The sequence below is a fragment of the Taeniopygia guttata genome, chromosome 6 (assembly GCF_048771995.1).
Source record: "Taeniopygia guttata chromosome 6, bTaeGut7.mat, whole genome shotgun sequence".
NCBI lineage: Eukaryota > Metazoa > Chordata > Aves > Passeriformes > Estrildidae > Taeniopygia > Taeniopygia guttata.
The window spans coordinates 23,678,378-23,700,725 of NC_133031.1; the positions used below are offsets into that span (position 1 = coordinate 23,678,378).

The window sequence follows — 22,348 nt, forward strand, 5'->3', positions numbered from 1 at the left end:
CATAGGTGAAGGAGGTCTCCTGGAGCTCACTGTAGCAGGCACTGGGTGCTTGACCAGGTGGCCTGGGGCAAGAGGCCCCCTGGCTGGGTGCCCTGAGGAGCTGGCCAAGGACGGGATGCCAGAGAGGGCAAAGAGAAATGACTCAATCAATTAACCAGATTAAAACTGTGACTTCACCTCCCAAAAATAGCATTTCACCAATATTTTAATGTGCTTATTAATAATCTGCTCGCGCTCTGATTAGCAGCAAGGTAATAAGGGATCAGCTTTAACCTAAATTTAACTCTCCCTAATGGATGATGGCCCCGAGAACCAAAAAAAAGGAGAAATTTCTATCCATCAGACTGGCCCCCCGGCAGGTCAGGAGCACCCAAGGGACCCGGGCAGCAGCTGTCCAGCTGTGCCCAGGGACCATCACCTCATTGTGGCCCAGCAGGTCCTGTGGCACATTTTGTGGAAGTAATGTCCTAACATCCTGCTGCACCGAGTGAAGAACGCTTTAGGGGTAGCCACAGGGGTGGCTCTCAAAGAGGGCAGATCCTGGCCACAGTCAAGGTGCAAGGTCCCCTCCTGAAGAGACAGGTCCCTTGACAATGGATGATTGCCCTGCTCCATCCCCATCTGCTCCATCCCACAGTGGGGAACAGTTCCGCATCCCCAGCTGCTGGTAGTGCTGGGAGGATGGAGACAGGGCCCAGCCACCTGGCTGCCTGATGGCTCCGGGTGTGCTTGGGGCATGCTGTGTGCATGGTGCTGCTTTTTGGGCAAGAAACCCCACTCCAGGGGTTATTTATACACCACCCAGCAGGTGGCTGGTGGGGTGTTTAAATTTAGCAGTGTGGCAGGGCTGTGCTGCCGGCAACACTGGAGAGCCAGGGCAGGCGTGGCTGGGTGGAGGATGCTTTATGGCTGCTAGTGTCACAGCCCAAAGTGGGACAGGCAGCGTGGACTTAGCGCCAGCCTGGGCTGCCTGGTCCTGGGGCAGTGTTACAGGCTCCGCTGCTCTCCTAGTGCTGAGCCATGGGCATGTGCCAGGGCCACTTTGCCATCCTGTCCTGTGTCACCTGTGGATCCTCAGAGCCGTTGACCTCGGGGGAGAGAGAAGGGAGGAAGGGAGGGAGGGATGGATCTGTACGCTTGGATTCTGCTCCCTGAAAGGGGCACAGCTGGGACAATGCTGAACTCCTCACACACTTGGGTGGCCACAACCCCTGGCTGTGGGGAACATCTCGTATGCAAAGAGCGTTTGGAATGAAACATTTGGGTCCAGTGTCTTCCTCAGCCATATGCCCCATGGGACAGCAGATGGGGCCAAGCACTGTGCAGGGGCCAGAAGTGTCTCAGGCATGGGTGCAGCTAATCCAGCATAGTATGGGATTTGTGAGTGTGTGTGCCCAAACCCACAGTGGCACTAAATGTACCTGGGATCACAGAGCAGGAAACAGGCTGGTTGGCTGACTCCAGGCTGAGAGAAACAGATGCCAATCACAGACATCCCTGGGGAGGTGCTGTTGTGGGACACAGGGAACAAGATGCCAGACCCAACTCCCCAGCTTGACAGAACTGCAGAGACACCTTCCTTCAAGCCCTCGTGTCTGGAGCAAGGACGGACACAGGCATCAGCAGAGATCCTGGCAGCATCGTTCCCTAGGTAGCCCCTCCCAGCTTCACCTGTGGTGTGGCAAGCAAGGAGCTGAGCCCTGAGGATCCCAAGATCATCAGGGAACTCAGAGCAGCTCTTGGGCTGTGGTGACACCTTGCTGGCCCCATGGCACTGAGACACAGCCACATGTGTAATGAGCCCTGTCTGTTCTCTACCTTCTGCCTCCTTCTGGGTGATGGTGCCACTCTCCCCCCGGGCCAGGAGGGTTATTTTTAACTGTTTGCCATGTGCTGTCTGAGCACAATTAAGGTAATTGGTTTGGGAGCCTGGCTCTCACACAACGCTCCCAATTACCTGCCTGCCTGCCCGTGCGGCCCCCCGCCTCCCTGCCCGCGGTGGCAGCTCCTCTGGCAGGGGGACTGCTGGGACAGGGCTGCCCCAGATTGCACGGCAGGGCTGGCTGGGGGCGCGAGCGGGCACAGGGGATGGAGCCATGGAGAGGACATCCCTGCACAACGACAGCCTGCTCTATGCCTCCCTGATTGCCATCCTCCTCCTCATCTCCTATTGGTTCACCACCCGCTGCTTCAAAATCATCAGCGGCATTGAAGGTATGGGGCTGGGGACATGGGGGACAGGGTGGCACGGCCCGGCCGCTTCCACAAATCGAGTGGTGAGGCGAGCCAGATGCTTGGTGTGGGAGTAGTGGATTGGGGATTCCCTCTCTGCCTCTCTGGGAGACCTCCATCTCCTCAGTCACTTCATTAGTTCCTCTGGCTATGGTCCTGCTCCACTGTATGTGAGAGCAGCCGGTGGCAGCCCCGGAGCTGAGCTGTGGCTCAGGGCTGTATTCAGCACTATTTTGGGGTCCACCGTCCTGCCCGTGTCTAGGTACTGCTGCCCCTCGCTGTGAGACAGGGATGCAGATGGACTCTCTGCAGCCTCCCACTCTTGTAGGGTGCCCAGAGCTCATGCTTGGGCCTCAATCTGTGCTTTGGGGCTCTGGGTCCCTTTGGGCGTGACCCACATCTGGTGTGTTCCAGAGCTCTGGGATGTGATGAGGGTCCCAGTTTCCCCAGTGAAGGGTCTCTCCAAGCCCCCTGCAGTGGGATGTGAGTGCCAGGAGTTTGCAGGGTGAGACCCCAAGGCAAGGAGCAGGGCAGGAGGGGTGAAACTGGCATCACATGTCTGGGGACGTGCAGAGCCTCTCCTGCCCGGGGTGTGAATCGCTCCATCCATCTGTGAGACTTCTCTCTGCACAGCTCAGCCAGAGCCTTAAAGCACTTCCAACAGCATGGCCAAATGCTGACTGGGGGCAAGGAGCACCCCTGGGAGTGATACCCCTCAGTGGGATGGGGGGCAAAGCCCTGTCCCACACTTCTGGTGGGGTACGCGTGCTCTTGAGCAACCCTTGCAGGCAGCCATGGGTCTGGCTCCTGTGGTGACATCCCATATGTGGTCTCATGTGTCTTCTCCATCCTGGGGGCAGCTCCAGATGGAGTAACATCCATGGGGACCTTGGTGAGGTGAAGGGGTGGTCCTTTGTCCCACTAGCCCATCTGGAGCTGCCCTTGGTCGAAAGGAATATGCTCTGGGCAAGAAAACCTGGGGAGTCTGGGGGTGCTGGGAGCTGGGCACAGTGTGTGGCACTGGGACACGGCACCAGTGCCGGGTGCCTGTGCTGGTCCTGATGGGATTCTGAGTCATGCTGGTAGCAAACAATGGAGTGGTTTTTTAACGGCTCCAGCAGGGAAATATTTAATTCTGACACGGCAGGCAGTGGGAGAATTATCACTGCTCCGCTGGGGAGGATGGCTGGCACAGGGGAGGCACAAGGGCAGGTGGGGAAAGCTGTCACTCAGGGACTGACCTACCACTGCTTCTGCCCCAACAACCCATGATGCTGCCAGAGACATATGAGGGGCCGATGACAGTGTTCACATGGGTTCAGCATGTTCCCTTTGCAGAGAAGCTGCCTTACACCCTCTGGATCAGGCTGGAAGGGCTCCTCTCCCTCTACATCTGGCCAAAATTAGATTGCCAAAATAGACTCATGGCCTACAGGATAGGCATCGGTGCTGGAAGCAGCTGGAGGCTTGAGGAGAGTATGGGTTGTGACTGGGGCTCAGCAAGGAAAGTGGCTTTAAAAACACAGTTGACATCAGTGGGAAACTCCCTGAAAGAGTGCAACAGGTCTGTGCCACCCCAGCCCAGAGGGGCAAAACTGGGAGGCAGACACATGAAATCCAGGCTCAGTGCCTGGAAACTCAGCTCTTTCCAAGAAAAGGAAATGCGAGGTCTGAAGACTTCCAGCCTGGAGAATGTGTCCCCGGGGAAAGCTTTCAGCTCTTTCCTCAAGACGCCTCTGATGCATCTCTGGCATCTTCTGCTGGTGTTAGAACAACCTTGGGAGCGTGCCCCAGGTGGGCAGGAGATGCCAAGCCCAGTGGCGTGGAGCCACTAGACAGCCGAGCTGTGCCATGACCTGGGACTGAGACACCAGCCTTCCCCATCCCCTGCCAGGGGACAAACCTGCAGCCTGCTGGGCTGGAGATGGGGGTTCCTGGGAGACTGGTGTGAGGCAGCCCAGCTGGGGGGTCTTACTGGGGTCTGCTCCACAGCCTGGATATGGCAACCCCACCTGTAGCTGTGGCAGGTGGCCTTGCTCCTGGGGTGAACTGGGGGGGCTGGGAGGTGGTAGTGGCATGGGGGCAGCCCTTACTCCCTGCTTACCACACTAGTGCTGGAGTTAGTTCTGGTCTTGCATCATACACCACATGGGAATTGTCCGCCTGGAGATGGGCAGTGCTGGTGGCATCCCTGGGGGAAGTGACAGGGAAGACCCCAAGGGGTGCTGAGCCTTGGTGATAGGCAGTGACCACAGGTACCTGGATCCCCAGTGATCTCTGTGACTTCTGATCAAACAGCCAGGCAGAGGCTGGAATGCTGTTAGAAAAGAGCAGGGGAGCTAAATTTAGCCCCATTGGCTGTGTGTGGATGTGTGCTCAAGGCACACAGATGCACAAGTTCACCCTCTGTTTCCAGCTTCTGCGTGACCTTGGCTGGGTCCCTAGCCCCTGCTTCTCCTCCTCTCCTGCTATTGCTGCAAAATTTGGGGGTCTAGCAATGTCTTGGGAATCCTGCATCATGGCCTCTGCTCCCAGCCTGTTCTCACAGACCTGCTCCCCATCTTCCCTTGGTGTTCCCAGCAGAACAGGTGGACCCATCTGCCTGCTCAGAAATGGGGCAGATGGAATTATTGCCCCAGACACTCCTCAGGAGGGAGATGTTGAGGTGTTTAGCCAAGCTGGTCCCCATAGGGCAGACACATGTCTGGGGCACAGAGGACAAATCTGAGTCATCCCCATCCTGGATGTTTTGCCAGTGCCCAGCGTCCTGCCCCTCCCCGTGTCCCCCCCCCCCGGGAGCCGAGTGCCTTTTAATATCTGTGGCCCGTTGCCTTAGCAACTGCATTAAGCAAATCGATGGAGGTGGTGTCATTGGAATGGGAGGGCATGCCTTCTTTCCCCCTCAGACCCCCCCATCCTGCCACCCCCCACGCCTCCCTCCACTTGGCTTCTCTCCACTCTTACTCACAGGCACGGCCCTGCTCTGCCTGGGCTCTGAGCTGTGGCTCGCTGAGCCTCCCACCACAGCCCTGCGCTGACCCCTCACCCGCCCATGGCTGATGGCAGGTGCCCCTGAGTAGGGGGTGACAGCCGAACCCCCACCAGGGACACAGGCAGGTGTCCCTGGGGATGAGCGGTCTGGCAGCTGAGGTGCTGGGGTGAGGGGGCTCAAGGACTGTGGCAGGGAGGGGTGGAGGGGTGAGGGGCCATGAGACACCATCACCATGAACCTGGAAGGCCTTGAGATGATTGCAGTGCTGGTGGTCTTGGTCCTCTTCGTCAAGGTGCTGGAGCAATTTGGCCTCTTCGAGCCTGTGTCCTTGGAAGGTAACGGGTGTGGGTGGTGCTGTCACCTCCGGGATGTGAGGGGCAGGTGGTGGGTGTCCAGAACTGCCCCCAAGGATGCTCCAAGGCTGCTGCATCCATGAGAGAGTCCTGGTGTCCGTTGGCTGCTTGTAGGGGTGTAGGATGCAAGGAGCAGAGTATCCTGCCTGTCCCAGTGGCTGGGGATGCAGGGAGGGGTCTGGGCTGGCAAGGTGTCTGCTGTACGGTGGTGACTTTGATGTGTGCTGGGATGCTGGGGGCTGGGACTCTGTGTGACAGATATGTGGACACCAGGGTGTTTTCCAGCAGCTCCACAGGACCGAGGTGTTACCAGAGTCCATGGTCACCTCACCCTGCACGTGAGGTGTTGGACTCAGCACCAGTCTGCACAGCAGCCAGGCTCAGGCAGGAGGGTGCATGCTGGGCCCCCTGCTCCTGGCTCTCCCCAAGGCTCCCTGTGGCCCTTGGGCAGGGTTGGGGGACACAGAGGGAGCTGTCCAGCTATGGATGGGCTGTGCGAGGTGCTGAGTGGCGTGCACGGGACACACTTGGCAGAGTCTGGATCCGCTCAGGGGATTCTGCTTTGTTCATGGTGGGAGCGAGGTCAGGACTGCTTGGCTGGGTGCTCCCTGGACTCCCGGGGTGATGGTTGTGTGAAGGGTCCCCCCAGCCATGCCCAGCCCCTGCCCCTGTCTGCACACACCTCTCTGAAGGATGTCGCAGCCTGCCTGGCCCTTGGCTTTGGGGTGTGCACAGGGTGAGGAGACAGTTTCCCTGGTGCCCTGAGACACTGCTGTGCTTCTCCAGCACGGGCTGGCTGTGGTGGTGAATGCTCACCTCTACAAGCAGTGAAGCAGGCAGCACCGACAGGCTGGCTGTGCCTGGAGATAGAGAGGGGACAGATAAGGGGATCTCTCCCTCTGATCCTGTGAACCTGATCGCAGGACACGAAAGATGGGTGGAAGTTTTCATTACTATTTAACTGCGTGCTAAGTCCCTGTGTACCAGCAGCAGTACTCCTAGGTGGATCATACCAGAAGGGAAACTGAGGCAGGAGCTGACCTATCAGACATCCTGCCTTGTGAGTGCCAGGGCATGCTGATTGTGCCCAGGGTGGATTCTCCCTCCCCAGTTCTGCTGGTGATTTGGGGGTGCCTCCCTCAGACTCTTCTTTCCCACTTCCCAGTGCTTTTGCTTCCCTGTGTAGCTGCTCAAAGGCTGTTCTGCAGTTCCCAGATGCGGTGGAAGGAGTGAAGACAGAGAGCCCCCAGCCCTGCAGCAATGCTGCAGAGGGGCTCGGGACAAGACAGGGGCCACTCCTAGCCTTGTGTGTCTCCTCTGTTTCCTGGGGCACACTCCTTGTCCATCTGCAACTGATTTTTCCATGCATGGGCCAGAGCAGGATGCTGGAGATGGGGTGTCCTGTGTCCAGCCTTGTCCTGGTCATCTGTCACCCCTCCAGAAGGAACAAGGGCATGCCTCACTCCACCCACTCTCACATGCTGAGAAGCTGCAGTTCCCTCTGGTTTGGCTGGAGATGCGTCCCAGCTGTGAGGGTGGGAATGGGATCCAGGTGCCCTAGATTGCCAGCAATTGCTCCCATTGCCTGAAGGCACCCAGAAGAGAAGGAAACGTGTTGCTTAAGGGGCAGAAATTGGCTGAGGTTAAGCTTGGGCACTGTACAAGGAGTCCTGTGTGTGAACAGCAGTGGTTTGGGATGGAGGTGAGGTGCTGTTGCATAGGTTGCTGCCCCTTTTGACTTGAGAGGCAGCAGGTAGGATTTTGCTCTCCAGGGAAGGTCCCAGGCAATGTCTGGGGCTGGTAAATACTGTGTCCCCTCCAGGGGCTGTTTACAAGCCATGGCTTGGTCAACAGTGACAGCCCTGGGACTGCAAAGAGCCTGAAACCAAACACTAATGGCTTGGGTCTGCTAATGGACACGGGGCTCTGCCACCTGCTCCGGAGCCATCGATGCTGCCGGCGGTGCTTCCCCTGCTCTGGCTGCTGGCCCGTGCTCTCCCTGCCCCATCCCTGATGGTCCCCTGCCTGCAGCTGTTTCTCTGCCCAGGTTGTGCTGTGCACCACAGTGATGGGCTGGGAATGGAGCAGTTCCAGAGGGGACCAAGCCAACCCCTCTAAGCCTGGGGGAAGGGTTCAGTGGGAGCATCTTGCAATGAGATCCTGGGGGAATTCCAGGCTTGTTGGTTCCCAGACTTGGCTGGATGAGGCCCCAAGGACCTCATCCTTCATTTGGAGCTGGCACTTCCCTGAAAAAGGGCTTGGACAGAAGTTCTGACCGTTTGGAACCCCTTGTCCTGTCCGCTTGGCACTGTATCCCCTTGGACCTTGCCACAGCCACTGCCTGGCAGCAGCAATGGAGCATCCCTGTGATTGCACTGTGCTCCAGGATCTTCAAGGTGATCAATGCTGGAACTCATGTTGTTTACCAGCTGGATAATCAATGATGGATTGTGTCATCCCACCGCTGCCCTGTGCCATCATGCCTGTCCCCAGGCCTGAAGATCTCTTGGCAGACCCATGCAGGAGGCTCTCAGACCTCTGCTGAGATCACGCTCTGGCCAAGCACTCAGGATGGGGCAGGTGGAGAGAAACACTATCAATTTTGCCTCTTGAAGTGCAGCATCAATAATTCAGTGCAGAGCAATCGGTCCCGGCTGGGAGGAGGGAAAAGGCGGGAGAGCCACCCGCATAGCTCAGCCACAGATTAATATTAAATGAAGTGGCAGATTGCTGTCAGCAGGATAATTGGTGCCCGCCCAGGGCTGCTCCTGCCTTGGCTGTTCAGGGTACGTGCTGGGGGGCAGGCAGTATTGGGGGTGTCTTGGAGAGCCCCCAGCATAGGGTGTGCTGGCCTTTGCCTTCCCTGGGAGCTGCTGCTGCTGTAGAGCTCAGGATATGGAAACAGAAGCAGGGCTGGGAGAGTGCTAAACCCTTCTGGAATTTGGGGAGAAACAGGAGGGAGCAGCAGCATGCCTGGGTGCCACCAGCACCCCAAAAGGTGCCAGGCAGGAGGGTGGTGGCAGTGAGCAGTATGGACTCCTCATGGCTAGCTCAGGATGAGGGTCCCTCTGGAGAGGGAAAAAGCGAGCATCCCCAAGGTGCTGGCAAGAGCAAAGTCCTGTGCCAAGCCCCGATTTCTCCTGCTTTCCAGGAACCTCTTTGGCAGGAGTGCTGTGTCTTGGCTGCAGGAGGGACTGGCCCTTTGGGGTGTGATGCTTTGGGCCCTGGGCTCAGGGTGTCATCCAGCCTGGTGGGTTGGACAGACCCCAGAGGTCAAGGTGAGCTTGCTGCAGGCCAGTAGATCTTGGAGCATCGAAATCTAGCCTAGGACAGCTGCAGGCACTCCAGGTTGAAGTTTGGGGTTCCCTGGGCTGGGCTAAACCAGACATTCCCCTGTCTGCAGTGGCTTTAACCCTTGCCTTTCCATGGGCTAGCAGGTTTGTCAGCTGGCTCTAGGGCTGGGCAGGGTTGGTTCTCTCAGCAGCCCTGAGCTCCCCAAGGTCCACAGTACCTGTAGTGCACCCTGTGCCTCTGCTGCTGCATGGTGACATGCCCTGCACAGCCCAGCCAGACCTAATTAGCTTGTTGAATCTCTTCTCCCTCCGGCCTTGTGTTAATCACTTTTCACATTGCTTCCTTCCCAATTCCCTCTGGCCTGATTTGCTCTTACTGTTGCTGATGTGCCTGGAAAGGGGAGCAAGGAGCTCCAGCTGGACATGGTAAAGGGCCCCCACTGTCCTAGGATGGGCTCTGAGCCAGCAGATGGAGGGACAGGAGATCACTCAGCCACAGGGAGGTGAGAAAACCACAGACTGGAGGAAAAGCAAGAAATGTAGAGAGCAAAGGAGCCTATTAGAACTGCCCTTCTTTATAGTCTGGCTCTGTTGGTGGAGGGTGAAACCTCCAAGTCCAGTGGGAGAGGCTGTGACTCTCTAGCACGAGGTTGTGTTGGGCTGTAGGGTGCTGAGGGAGCTCAATAGGATCCCCTTTACCTCTCCCATGTGAGAGGCAGGATTAGACCCCAGGACTGGGCACAGGTGGGAATAGAAGTGCCCTGGACTGGGCTCTAGAGAGTATAGAGCCCATGGTCCCTGGAGTGCTGTTACCAGGATGTCAGATGTGCCACCTGTGCTTGGCTACAGCATCTCCTCCCAGGGATACAGGACAATGTCTCATTCCCCCATTAGTGCCTGCCCGGGGGCTTGTTGTACTGCTGGGGCAGCAGAAGCAGTTTTTAGGTGAGAGATGCACAGACAACTGAAATTAACTTTCTAATTACTACTGTTGCCAGGCTGGAGTCTCTCCTGCTGCCCTCAAAGCAGGACGTTGGGTGGGCTGTGGGGAGCACCCACCCTGGTTGTCCCTGACCTGCTGCCCTCCCTCCAGGCAGCACCCTGTGGGGCAGATTTGCACCCTGTGGGGCACATTTCTCTCCAGCAGCAGGCAATGTACCCAGGGCTGCCAGTCCCAGCTGTGGCTGTGACTGACTTGCTGGTGCAGAGATGCAGAAGAGGGAGGAGATGAGGGCTGCAGAGGTCTGTGGAGGTGATCAGTGGACAAGGCTGAGCTCCAAAGCAAGGAACTTGTGCCATGCAAGGTGAGGACACTGCTGGGGGGAAGGTTTGGTGGTTTATGATGGGGCAGAGGGGATTTCCTAGGCGGAGCTGATTCCCAGGCTGGTGACAGCAGTACCCCAGTAGCATGTGATGAACTCGAGGGTCTCTTCAGACTGCTCAGCTCCAGTGCCACCACGAGCTGCTGTTGGGGTGGAAGCCAGTGTGGCTGAGCCTCCTCCACCTCCATGCACCCACTGGTGCCCATTTTGCACCCCTTTGCAGGTTCCTGTGCCTGGCTGTGTAGTGCAGGGGTGCCCTGCAGGAGAGCTGACCCCTAAGTCCCTTGGGCAGTTTCGTGGGCTCTCCTTCCCTGCAGCCTGGGTGCCCCGAGGGACTCTAGAGGGTGCCAGGGCAGGAGGAGGGAGGGCCAAGGCAGGTCTCTCCTCCCCTGCCCTCCCCTCTCCTGCGTTGCTGGGTCTGTTGCTGCCAGAGCAGCTGCTGGCTGGGGCTGTGTGTCTGGGGGATGGCGGTGTCTGAGGCATCCTGGGACCTGCAGGGGCTGCAAACGGTGGGCATCATCCTGCTGCTCTGCTCCAGCCTCAAGATACTCCATGCTCTGGGCATCATCGACCTGACCAGGGGAGGTGGGATGGGGACAGGGATGGGGATGGGGTTGCAATGAGACGGGGATGTGTTGGTGGAGGTGCTCCTCCTATCCCAATGGTTGCAGGGTGCTTAGGGGAGTTTCTGAAGGATTTGTGTGGTTTAAGGCGGGTTTTTGTTGGGTTGGGTTTTTTTGTTTGTTTGTTGTTGTTTGTTTGGTTTTTTTTTTGTGGGGGGCATTGGAGTGTCTGGCAGCATTAGGGTGTAGGGAAAACTGGGGAACAGAGGGTGTCTGGGGGTGTTTCAGAGTGTTAAGATATTGTGTGGGAATATTTGTGGACATTGAAATATGTGGTGTTGGGTGCAGGATGCTAGAAATGTAAGATGTCTGGGAGCTTTAGGGTGGGGGATATCTGGTTTTGAGGCACTGGGATGCAGTGACATGTGGGGTGCTGGGGGATGGAGACTGTCTGGGCTATTGGAGTCTCAGGGTAATGGGATGCAGAAGGCTGGGCTTTGTCAGAGGATGGGAAAAACATTGCAGGTAACTGGGTCTGAGGAGATAAATGTGAGCTGGGAGAAAAGAACCATGAATGTGGGGTGCAGCACCATGCAGGTCAAAGCTTTCTCACTGCTACAGGAATTGGTGGCTATGGGGAAAACATGGGAAAAGAGGTGAAAACCCCTTTGCTCTCCCTGTGGGGCTGTGCCAGTGTTGGGGAAGGAAGAGGATGCTCTGGATATTGAGCTTCTGGGATTGGCAAGTGGGTACTGAGGATAGGGCTGGATGTGGCCAAAGAAGAGGACCCAAAATATGTCAGAGCAATGGATACATGACCTGTTGGTTGTGCCCGGTGAGGGTGGGAGTGCAGGGAGCTGCATGGTGCTGATGCCTGCTTTCCTTTGGCTCGATGGTGCCACAGACAGTCCCAGCTCAGACAACGGCTGCCAGTAGACTTTGCACGAATGTGTTTTGGGGTTGGTTTGCCTCCATCCCCTCTGCCTCCTTGCTGGCACTGGGGATGCTGTGAAATGAAGGGACTGCAGATCACATCCCCTTGGGCAGCCAGAGTTTGGAATGGGAGGTGTGTGGCCGGGAGTGATCAGAGGAGCAACTAGTAGTAGAGCAGAGAGAGGGGAGAAGATGAGGGTGTTTTGCCCAGGAGATGCTTTCAACCTCCTTTTGATGGAGGATGTCCCTGAGCTGGCTGGGGTGTGGCTGAAGCACATCCACTTTTTGTCCCTGTGCCTTACTGTGGAGGGTATGGATGGCATCTGGGTAATGGATATGCAGAGCCCTAGCTCCCTTGTGGAACACACTGCTTGCTGCCAAGAGGAGCTGCTGCTCTGTTGGGGCATTTTTTTGGGTAGGTCCTCTGGCACTTTGGATGTGCTGATGGGGGCAGAATGTGTCCCTGTGTGTGGGTTTAGCAGCAGGGTGATGCAAAATGGAGCAGCTTTGTCTGCTCCATTTGGGGAGCCCCTGAGCTCCACTGTCTCCTGGAATGTGTATCCTGTCCCATTTGCTGCTTGCAACATTCTGTACATGGTGTGGTCTGTAGAAATTATTTTTCTGCAACATCTCCTTTGGGCACAGGCAGGCTATCTGGGAGCACTGTCACAGGCTGAGGATGGGAATGGGGACAGCAGCACTGCAAGCCCCACTGGGGACTGCTCAGCACAAGGGTTGTGCTGTGTTTCTCCCTCTGGCACCAGGGAATATCCTGGTCCTGAGCTTTTGCTGTCCCACAAACTGCAGCTCGCTTGGCAGCTTTGCTGCTCACAGCTCTGTCCCACCCCCAGGACAGGGACTCTTTGGCCCTGGAAGATGCCAGCTGTGATTTCATTCCTCTGATGGATGACTGTCTGGCACCTTTGCTACACTTGGCTCTGCATTGCTGACTGATGAGGGTCATTTGCAGAGCTGCTGTTGGTGGGACACATCCTGACCTCTCCCCAGGGGAGACTCACTCTTCCCCCTGCTGACCGTCATTGCAGACCCCGGAGAGCTGTGGCTGATGGCACTGCCAGAGGCTGGGTACTGGCTGAGCCCTGCACAGGGATGATTGTCAGCCACAGGTTTTAGGGGCAGCTGAGTTCACATCAGCCTTGGGATACCAGCTCCTCCTGACTTGCCAACTGACCCACTGTTGCCCCACGGGGCCAGGCAGGGGCTGTGAGTGCTGCTGGTGGGCTGCTGTGCTCTGCTCTCCTCCTGGAACGGTGCTGTGCCCTGGGGCTGGGGACATTGCAGGGGGTCTTGTCGTGGGATGCACATTTTCCACCCATCACAATCCTGCATTTATTGACAGGTTACTGAGGGTGATGGGGGAGTTTTGGCACTGCCTGTTGGTTTGTTATTGAGGTTGTATTCTAGCAGGAGGGTGAGATGGAAGGGGTGGGTTGGTCTCCCCATCCAGCTGTCACTGGAAGGGGACTGGTGGCTGTGGCTCTATGGGAGGACAAGGACATTTTTATGCACCTATCTCCTGTTTTTCCTCTGGGGAGACCATGGAGCAGTCCAGGCTTGAGTCCTCTGTGGGAAGTGGTCAGCCCAGCACTGGGTAACCCTCAGCATGGTCGCAGTGGCTGGATTCAGCCTCCAAGGACACATCAGCTGCTGGTGGCTCTAAACAAAGTGGCCCGTGACCATCCTGATAGCAGTCATTGCTGGGGGCAGGGTAGGTTCCTTTGGAGCCAGCTTTCAGGATTTATTTCAACAGCGTGTGGAGGTGGGGATGGGAAATTCCTACTCTTCTGGTGCCACTCAAGGATGGAGTCTCAGCTTGTGTGTGTTTGTGTGCTTGGAAGTTGCCGAGCTGCAGAGTGATGCATGGGAAGCACAAGGCGCTTAACCCGGCAGCCCTCCCGCCGCAGAGAAAACCCTGCCAGCCCTTTCTGTTCTGTGCCGGCCACTGGATGGCCCTTCCAGAAGGGTGGAGAGCAGAGCGGCATCTGGAAAAGGAGCTGTTGCTGGCAGGGACAGGGCTTCGTGCTGCAATGTCCCTTGTGTCCAGAGTGGCAGCACATGGTTGGGCATTGCTCCTCATCTTTGGGTAGAGCTGTTTTCCAGCAAGGAGGGGCAGCTCCCAGACTTGCTTATGGTTTGGATGCTGAAAAGAGAAAGAGGGTGGTGTGTCCTGCTCAGCAGAGCCCTTGTGTTCACTAAAGCCAGGACAGCAAAACCCTAGTCCTGGTCACCCCTCTCCTGTTGTTAAGCTGCATGTGCTGAATGTGCTCCCTCCCCTGCCCTGGGGACCCTGGAATCGGGCCCCCTTTGGTTTCCTCCTTGAGAAAATGCCCATGTTCTTTTTTTTTCTTTTTCCTTTATAACAAACTAAAGTGTAACTTGCACCCGACCTGACCTACTGCACGTGCCTATACCTGCTGCCCCTGTGAGTCCAACCACAGTTTACTCTCTGTTGCATCTCTCTCGCTGTGTGGTTTCCCTCCTGCCCTGCTCCCTCTGGGGTCCATCACCCTGACTTTGGGTGTTGCTCTGACCACCCTCTCCCTTGTCGCTCAGCAAAGGGAATACTTCTGCCTGTCAGGTCTGTTCCCACAGCTCAGCTCTGCTGGAGGGACCTGGCCCCAGAGCATCCTTGGAAGGCTGAAAGGTGCAATTTCCCTTTCCCTCTGCAAATTAAAGCCCTGGAAGTGTAGCCTTGACAAAATCATGGTTTATGTACAACTGGTGCCCACTTCTAGGAAAGAAAAGTCCTCTTTCCTCACCTACCTGCAAACCCTAGAGCAGACAGGAGCTAGGTTGTGCTGTTCTGCCAGTGCCAAGATCCTGGTCCTCACCCTTGCCCCTGTCACCCCCTGACAAATGCCAGGGGATGTGTTTGTTCATCCCTATAGGTTTGCATCTCACTGTCACGCTGCTGGGGATGCCACACCCCTGGGGAGAATTTGACTTCTTTGAGTGGCTTTTTGTGATGTCCTGCTGGATCCATGACCTCCTGGAGCTATTCTCCATCCCCCAGATTGATGGAGTTGCCTTGGTGTGAGCTCAGAGGGTCCCATGTTCTGCTTGTGGGCACCTTGGGGCCAACCTGCCTAGAAGTGGCTGCTGGATGCAGACCACTGTCCCTGTCCTGGAGCTGGGTACCATGCAACACCATTTTCCTGGTATTTGGGGCTCAGCTTAGCCCCACAAGGCTGTGAAAGGGCTTCTCTGGCAGCTATTTGCTGGAAACCTAGAGAAACAACCCCAAAACCAGGGCTCAGGATGCATAGGCATTGTGACCTACTCCTTGCAGATGTATAGGATACCTGGAGCAAACACAGTGACAAACCAGAGCTCCAAAGGGACTTTGCACCTTTTGTCCCATTTGTCTCCATGCTGGTGTTTGCCTCCCCTCAGAGGCTGGAGCCCAGCATGGCCTTCATCCCCTCCTCTTCCTCCTTTCCCTATCTGCAGCATCAGTCCTGCGCTGAGTTTGCTGGCTTGAGGCACTGTGGGGAGGGAGGGAGGGGGTCTGCAGCCATGGGGCAACACCAGCTGGGACAGATGGGGCTGAGTGAAAACACTGGGGTCCAAATGGGGGAACAGGGGGTGGCATTGGGGTCAGTACAGCGAGGGGACCTACTATTAACACAGGGCAACTTGGATGCAGTGGCCATGGGCCAGGCTGGTGTGGGGAGTCCTTCACCCAGCGCTGTAGCCTGGCCAAGGCAAAGCCCCGTTCCCCTTCTGGCTGTCTCAAAGCAGGACCCTGGGCTCAGGTCCCAGTGTTGCACTGGGGTGGGGGTGCATGCTGCAGTCTGGGCTGCATGGAGGGTCTGGTGCATGTTTTGCCTTCAGCCCATGGGTACCAGCAGGATCAAACCCAGCCTGAGCTTAGGGAGGATGCAATGCCCTGGCTCCGCTACAGGCTGTTTCTTGGGCTTCATTCTATCTTGCCTCCCTGCAGAGCCCCTTGGAGAGGGTCCTCAGGGAGCAGGTAATTGTCCTCAAGGCTAAAGGACAGAGTCTGGCCCTGCCATTTCCTGACTCTCTGGGCGCCTGGGAGTCTCCCGGACACCCTGGTATGATGGGGGTGTACAGAGATGCTGGGTGTGGGTAACTCAGCAGGGCTGTCTTCATCCTTCCCGAGGACAGATACTCCAGTGCTGGGTTTGTCCTGGGATTGAGCAGGAAGGTCGACCAGAGCCTGGGCTGGGTTTTGCCTTCCTGCTCCTCCAGCCTCACGCTGCATGTGCTGCCTCCGCTCAGATCACCCCGCGCCGGGTGCCCAACCCTGCTGCCCGTGGGGACCGGGGGCTGATGCTGTGTTAATTCTTCTGCTTGGTGACTCCTTCTTTCTTCCAGGCAACCCGCCAGTCCAAACTAAAAAAGCGCTGAAGCAGCGATTCCTCAAACTGCTGCCCTGCTGCCGGCCCAAATCCATCCCCTCGCTCAGTGAAAGCAAGTGCTTCTTCTTGCCTTTGTGTGTGTTTGTCCCCGGCGGTGCTGCTGCCTGCTCTCCGCCCTGGCCCTGCCTGCGGGAAGGGGACGCCTCCACCTCTCCCCTGCCCTGGCTGTCAGGATCAGCCCTGCCCTGGAGGGGTCCGATCTCATGGGCTCTGCACCCACCTCTGTCGTTACCTGCTCACAGGCTGGTTTTCTCCCTCTTCGTCTCCCTGCAGCAGCTCCCATTGGGAGCTGGCTCAGGGCAGCAGGGCCCTCCCAGCACTGGTCTAAGGGGTGGGGAGTTGTTTCTCTAAGCTGAGGGTTGGTTTGGAGATGGAGGTGTGATGGGACGATGAAAGAGGCTGAGCAGGGAGTGAGTGCAGAGTCCTTTAGCCCCCTGTACTGGGTGTGCTTGGTTCCTTGGTGAGTCCAAGCCCCTGGTCAGGATCTCTCCCAGCTCCATGGTGCAAGCCAGACCCCCCTGGGAGAAGGTGAGTATGGAGGGGCAGGGTCTGAACCATCCCACAAAGAGGGAGTACCTGCTGTGTGTCCCTCTTGGTTGAGTGGGGTCTAGGGGTGCTGGTTGCTGCAGGCAGGGGCTGTGCAGCTTGGCAGATAGTGGAGAGAAGCCATCAAGGAAGGTGGGAGCACAGTGGGTAGAAAAGAATCTGGAAAGGCAGGGTGGGGGGGGCGGCATTTGGGGCTGGGGGTTCTGAGGGGCAACTCTCCTGCTGGATGTGAGCCCTGGTGCTGCAGGACATCAAGGGTCTGAACTCCACAGGGCAGATGCCTGTGCTGGTGGGAGGAGAAGGGCAGGCAGGGAGGGTTTCAGCATTGGGGGATTTTCATACTTCTTTTGTGCCCAGCCTGGGCTGTACTGGAGTGGGGTTGTTGCCCAGTCCTGGTCTGTAACTGGGGTGTCTATGAGTGTCCTCTTCTGGCATAGACCTAGCTCTGGCTGAGCAGAGTACCCCAAAAATGTGTCAGCCTGGGCAGGTGTGAGAGGACAGCATGTGCTGTGCAAGGTGCCTCTCTGCCCCCTGGCATGACAAGATAGAGCAGGACAGTGCTGGCCTCAGCCACCCTCTCTTCCCCTGGGTTCCTTGCAGACAGTGTTGAGGATGAGTTTGAGCTCTCCACCGTCTGCCACCGCCCCGAGGGGCTGGAGCAGCTCCAGGAGCAGACCAAGTTCACCCGCAAAGAGCTGCAGGTCCTGTACCGAGGCTTCAAGAACGTGAGTACTCCTTGACCAGCTTTGATAGCCCTCACCTCTGCTGCCATGTCCACCTTGGCTTACTGCTTTCTTTGTGAAAGTTTTTGGGGTTGAAGTTTACATAGGCTACAGCCTGATCTTACTTCCAGGGAGCTCAGTGGGGAGACCTGATCCTGTGCTCTGTTTGCTTGGGTGCAGAGAGCCCCTTTCCCAGGTGCCTGGGATTCAGAGCCCCTCCAGTGAGGGGTGCAGTCCAAAAAATTAGGGAGATGCTTTAAGCAGCCTTTCTAGCCACCCCACTAGGTGCACAGGGCTGGAGGGCAAGGCAAGGCACCCACAGGTTTTTAGGGGGTGCTCAGCCCATTTTTGCAATGTGGAATTGACACTGTGACCTTGCCCTGGCAGGAGTGCCCAAGTGGCATTGTCAACGAAGAAAACTTCAAACAGATCTATTCACAGTTCTTCCCTCAAGGAGGTGAGTGCCCATCCCCATCCCTGTCCCCATTCACGTGGGTGCCTCTGTGGGGCAGAGGGTCACACAGCACCCCCTCATGCTGTCTGCCTCCCTGCAGACTCCAGCACCTATGCCACCTTCCTCTTCAACGCCTTCGACACCGACCATGATGGCTCCGTCAGCTTTGAGGTGAGCTGTGGCCAAGGAGGGTGAAGGGGTGCAGTGGGGCAAGGAGAGCACAGCTCTCCAGGGACCATGGACTGGGGTCAGCAGTGGTGTTGTTGCAGATGGATGAAGAGTTGGCAGACCTAGTGGAGTTTATTAAGTTCCCAGAGGCAACAGAAAACCAATTAAAAGAAAAAAAAAAAAAAAGGGGGGCTTTCTGTATTTTCTGGGTAGGATTGTGTAGAGACCCAGACTGGCAGACACAGCCATGGCTGAATCTTGTTCAGGCTTTGGCTGAACACGTTGTCCTCTTGGTTGCTGTGACCCAAGGGAGTAGTGTGGGAAATGTAGAGTTAAGCAATTTTTTCTCCCCCAACTCTTTTTGATACCCAATATTTCGGCTTGTCAGCCCAGCCCCAGGGCATATCAGCTTTGGGGCTGAGTTCCTCTCTGCAGGAGAATCAAGCAGGGCTGTACTCTGTGTCTCTGAGGCCCTTTGTGGCTGTAACTCCCATTTGCCTGCCTTGTTCATCCTTGCAGGACTTTGTGTCTGGACTGTCCACCATCCTGCGGGGCACCATTGATGATCGCCTGAACTGGGCCTTCAACCTCTATGACCTGAACAAAGATGGCTGCATCACCAAAGAGGTGGGATGGGGGTCCACACTGGTCCCCAAGTCTGCACCTGGCAGGGACAAGGGCAGAACTCGGCTGAGCTCTGGAGGAGAGCCCAGGGGATCAATATGTAATTGAGCTGAGCTTTGCAAATGTCCCTCCTGGTCCCCTGGCACTGGAGTGACTCTGGGATGGAGGGTGGATGAATGGTGTGCAGCTTTGGGGCTCCATCTACACACGGCCCCACACTGTGCACAGAGCCAGCAGAAACATCTCTGAGCACCCCACAGGTCCTTCAGGAGCATCAAGAAAAAGGTGTGGGTTGGGGACCAGGTGGAGGCAGAGCCTCATGTTGACACTGCAACCCTGCTCCCCTTCCCATCAGGAAATGCTGGACATCATGAAGTCCATCTATGACATGATGGGCAAATACACCTACCCGGCCATGAGGGAGGAAGCACCCCGGGAGCATGTGGAGAACTTCTTCCAGGTGAGCAGAGTAAATCCTCACGAAGCATGAGCACATGGGGAAGCAGAGCTCCAGCGCAGAGCTGCAGTGGGTGCAGTAGAAAACACCCCACTCTGGGGATGAAGCAGGGCTGTGCTGATCCTAGTTGGTGCTTGGGCATGCCTGGGGCCAGGGGTGCACTGTGTCCAGCCCCTGTGGGAGCTGGGCAAGGGGTACCAGGTTCTCCCTAGGGCTGGGGCTGACCCTGCTATGCTCCCTGTGCTGTGCTTGTCTGCAGAAAATGGACCGGAATAAGGACGGCGTGGTGACAATTGAGGAGTTCCTGGAGTCCTGCCAGAAGGTAAAGTCACCAGCAACTCTTCTCTGAGCTAGGTCATCACCCTTTTCCTTGGGGACCTTTGTCCCTCTTGCTTCCTTCCTGCAGCGAGGGAGTGAAGCCAGGGCTCCCAGGGGCAAGGCTGGAGCTCTGCTTTGGGAACTGTACCCAAGCCAGCATCCTTGTACAGATGAGGAGAGCCATGGATCCCAGTAGGGCTTGGAAACTGCCTGTAATCCCTGGGGGTCTTGTCCCATGTGCCAGAGTTGCCATGAGGGTAAAGCCAGGTTTGGGGGAGCTTCCCAGATTGCTGTTCTGTGCTCAACTTGCACGCTTCCCACCTGCTCCTGACAGGATGAGAACATCATGCGATCCATGCAGCTCTTCGACAGCGTGATTTAGCTCCCGGACCTGCCTCCAGATGAGCTCTCCTGACACTGGGCCCAGAACCTTCTTCTCTCTTGACTTTTCCTTTGAGACTCCCCTCCTCTGGCTGCACAGACACCTCCATGGAAAGGGGCCTTCCTTCCATGAGATGCAGTCAGTGCCGAGATCTTCCCTTTCCCCTGGCCCAGCTCTGCTTTCCTTGGGGAATCCCAAGCAGGTGCTCCCAGATGTTGGAGCATGGGCATGGCTGGCACGGGATGAGAATTTTACCTGGATGGACCTCCCTGCACCCAGTCCTGGTGGAAAAGATGCATCCTTGGGCTGTAGTAGAGGTTTTCCCTGTGCACACCACCCTGTGCAGCCACAGCTCACCTACCCTGATCCTCTCCAGCCCCAGGAGCCCCCATCTCAGCTCCAGCCCAAATTCTCCAGCAACACAGTCTAGAAACCAATCAAGTCTTGCAATGGGCACAGTCAATCCCTCGGCTTCCTCCCCTGCCCTGGCTGTGCCCTGCTGTGGGAAGCATGTGTGGTGTGTCCCCTGTGAGCCACCGGCCACCCTCCTTGTCCTGGGCCAGTGGGTGGGCAGAGGGGCTGTGCCTGGAGAAGGCAGCCATGTGAGCCCTTGGGGTTCATTGCTGCATGAGCTGTGGGGAGCATCCCCTGATCCCAGGGATCCTACGAGGCTCTTCCTGACAGGAGCAGAGGGGAGGCTAAAGGGACTTTGAGGTGACTTGTGACACTTGTCCCCGAGGATGGACGATGCAGGGCTGGGAGAGCTGCAACCTCAGCCCCTGTCCCTCAGGTTTGGGGTGCTGGCACAGGGGGACCCCAGGGATCCACTTTGAGGCTCTAGTGGAGAGACACTCTTTCCAACCCTTCCCGAGGATGTGACAGCCAGGGTATGGGGACATGTGGAAGAGGGAGATGGGCTTGTCTCTGGTGGCCATTCTGGTCCCATAGGGCTCACAGCCATGCTCCTGGCATCATTAGCTGCTGATCTTGCCCTGCTCCTGTGCCCTGGCCCATCCCAGCCCACCTGCTGCCCTGGGGATGGGGGAATGAGCAATGATGCAGAGAGGTGTCCCCACAGGATAGCCCTGTGCTGGTGACATGACTGAGCTGGCAGCTCCTGGAGGAGAAAGTCAAGGCTGAGGTTAGACAGGAGTCACTGCCATGCTGCTGGCAGGCTGGAGGGTCACCTTGGGGCAGGGGACTCTTTCCTTTTCCCAGCATGGGCATATGAGAGCCTGCTTGGGGACCTTGGGGATGGAGACTCTGGGTTTTTGTTCCCACCAGCTCCTTGGAGATGGGTGTGTGCAGACAGGCCTGTCCTGCCCAGATACCACTCCAAGTCATAGCTGGGAGAGTGATGCCCATGGGCTAATGATCCCATGCCATCTCCAGAAGCCCCTCACAGGCACTGGGAATATACCCAGCCCTGACAGCCCCGTCTGTGGCTCCATTCTCTGTATCCTTGGCCAGGGGTGGTTTGGGCTGGCCTGATGTCTGGGATCAGCACCCATGCTGGGCCAGACCCAGGCTGAGGCCCTGGGGCTGGAGACATTAGAATTTAACCCCTGGGGCTCTGAGCCAAAGCTAAGGGGCTGCTTCCTGGGGGATGATCCCTGTCCCAGCCCTTGCAGACATCACATGTTTTTTAGGCTCATTTGACACATTATTTATCTTGCAGACATGATGTGTTTTTTTAGGTTCATTCAACACACCGTTCATCTCACAGACCTGCTCCCAGGTTTGCTGTGGGGCTGAGCTCCCACTTGCATTCTCCTAAGGGTGGGAGGGCCTTACCCCTCCATCTCTTCGGCCCTGTTCTCCCTCCTCCCAGCTCTCTGGGGTACCCATTGTTCGCTGCCATGTGGAGCACCTGCCGCCTCCCCCCTCACGCTGTAGGTCGCATGGTGTGACCCCCTGCCCCGGGGCATGGTGACCACAACCCGCTTGGCATCTCCAGTCTGTATATTTTGTATTATAACAATTATATGAGTTAAAAAAAACAAAACAAAAAAACAACAAAAAACCAATAAAATCTAACCACAATCGCTATGCACACTACTGTTCTGTCTTTGCATCTGTCAGCTGCCTGGGATGGGAAGGCAGGAAAAAAGAGGGGTCTCTGCAGAGGGTTGGTATCCTTTTTGGGGTGCTGTGGTTGCAGGGTGCTCTGCATGGGTGTTCTGGGAGGTTGCATGGGGGACAGGGTGCACACTGAGCTTAGCCATGCAGTTGGTGGTCCTGTAAATGCAGATTTTCTGCTGCTAAGAGGCTGGAGGTGTAAAGGTTAAAAAGCTCTTGAATCAAGTGTGTCATATTTCAGGAGTCAGGCTGCCAGGTGTGTTTTCAGCTTGCCACAGATGCTGCTGGGGGAACCCAAGCCTGGGACCAGGTGGCCCTTGTTAGGATGTGGCATTTAAGGCTAATAGGAACATGGTCGCCTGCTACCTTGAGGAGGTGGGTATGGACAGGGAAGGGGTTTATCTTGTGGCAATTATTGATTGTTGGAAAAATCCAGCATTGCAAACTGGGAAAAATTAAGTAAACAGTCAATGTAAGTAAGAAAGTAGCAGAACCAGAGAGCAA

The 22,348-nt window shown here is 56.7% G+C and overlaps 1 protein-coding gene across 4 annotated transcripts in view; it reads left to right on the top strand.

The window, feature by feature from the left end:
- The window catches only part of KCNIP2 (potassium voltage-gated channel interacting protein 2), a 43,842-nt gene extending 22,024 nt beyond the window's left edge, over nucleotides 1-21,818 (top strand). For 2 of the 4 annotated variants that reach the window (XM_030276267.4, XM_072931190.1), the window contains exons 2-8: nucleotides 17,241-17,365; nucleotides 17,750-17,819; nucleotides 17,917-17,987; nucleotides 18,504-18,611; nucleotides 18,964-19,068; nucleotides 19,325-19,387; nucleotides 19,718-21,818. In XM_030276267.4, coding sequence (XP_030132127.1) covers nucleotides 17,241-17,365; nucleotides 17,750-17,819; nucleotides 17,917-17,987; nucleotides 18,504-18,611; nucleotides 18,964-19,068; nucleotides 19,325-19,387; nucleotides 19,718-19,765 — 590 coding nt within the window. In that variant the 3' untranslated portion in view covers nucleotides 19,766-21,818. Of the gene's footprint in view, nucleotides 1-10,641; nucleotides 10,778-16,050; nucleotides 16,151-17,240; nucleotides 17,366-17,749; nucleotides 17,820-17,916; nucleotides 17,988-18,503; nucleotides 18,612-18,963; nucleotides 19,069-19,324; nucleotides 19,388-19,717 lie in introns of those variants that run through there. The other 2 variants (XM_072931191.1, XM_072931192.1) reach the window with 2 other exon arrangements.
- The last annotated feature ends 530 nt before the right edge of the window (nucleotides 21,819-22,348 follow it).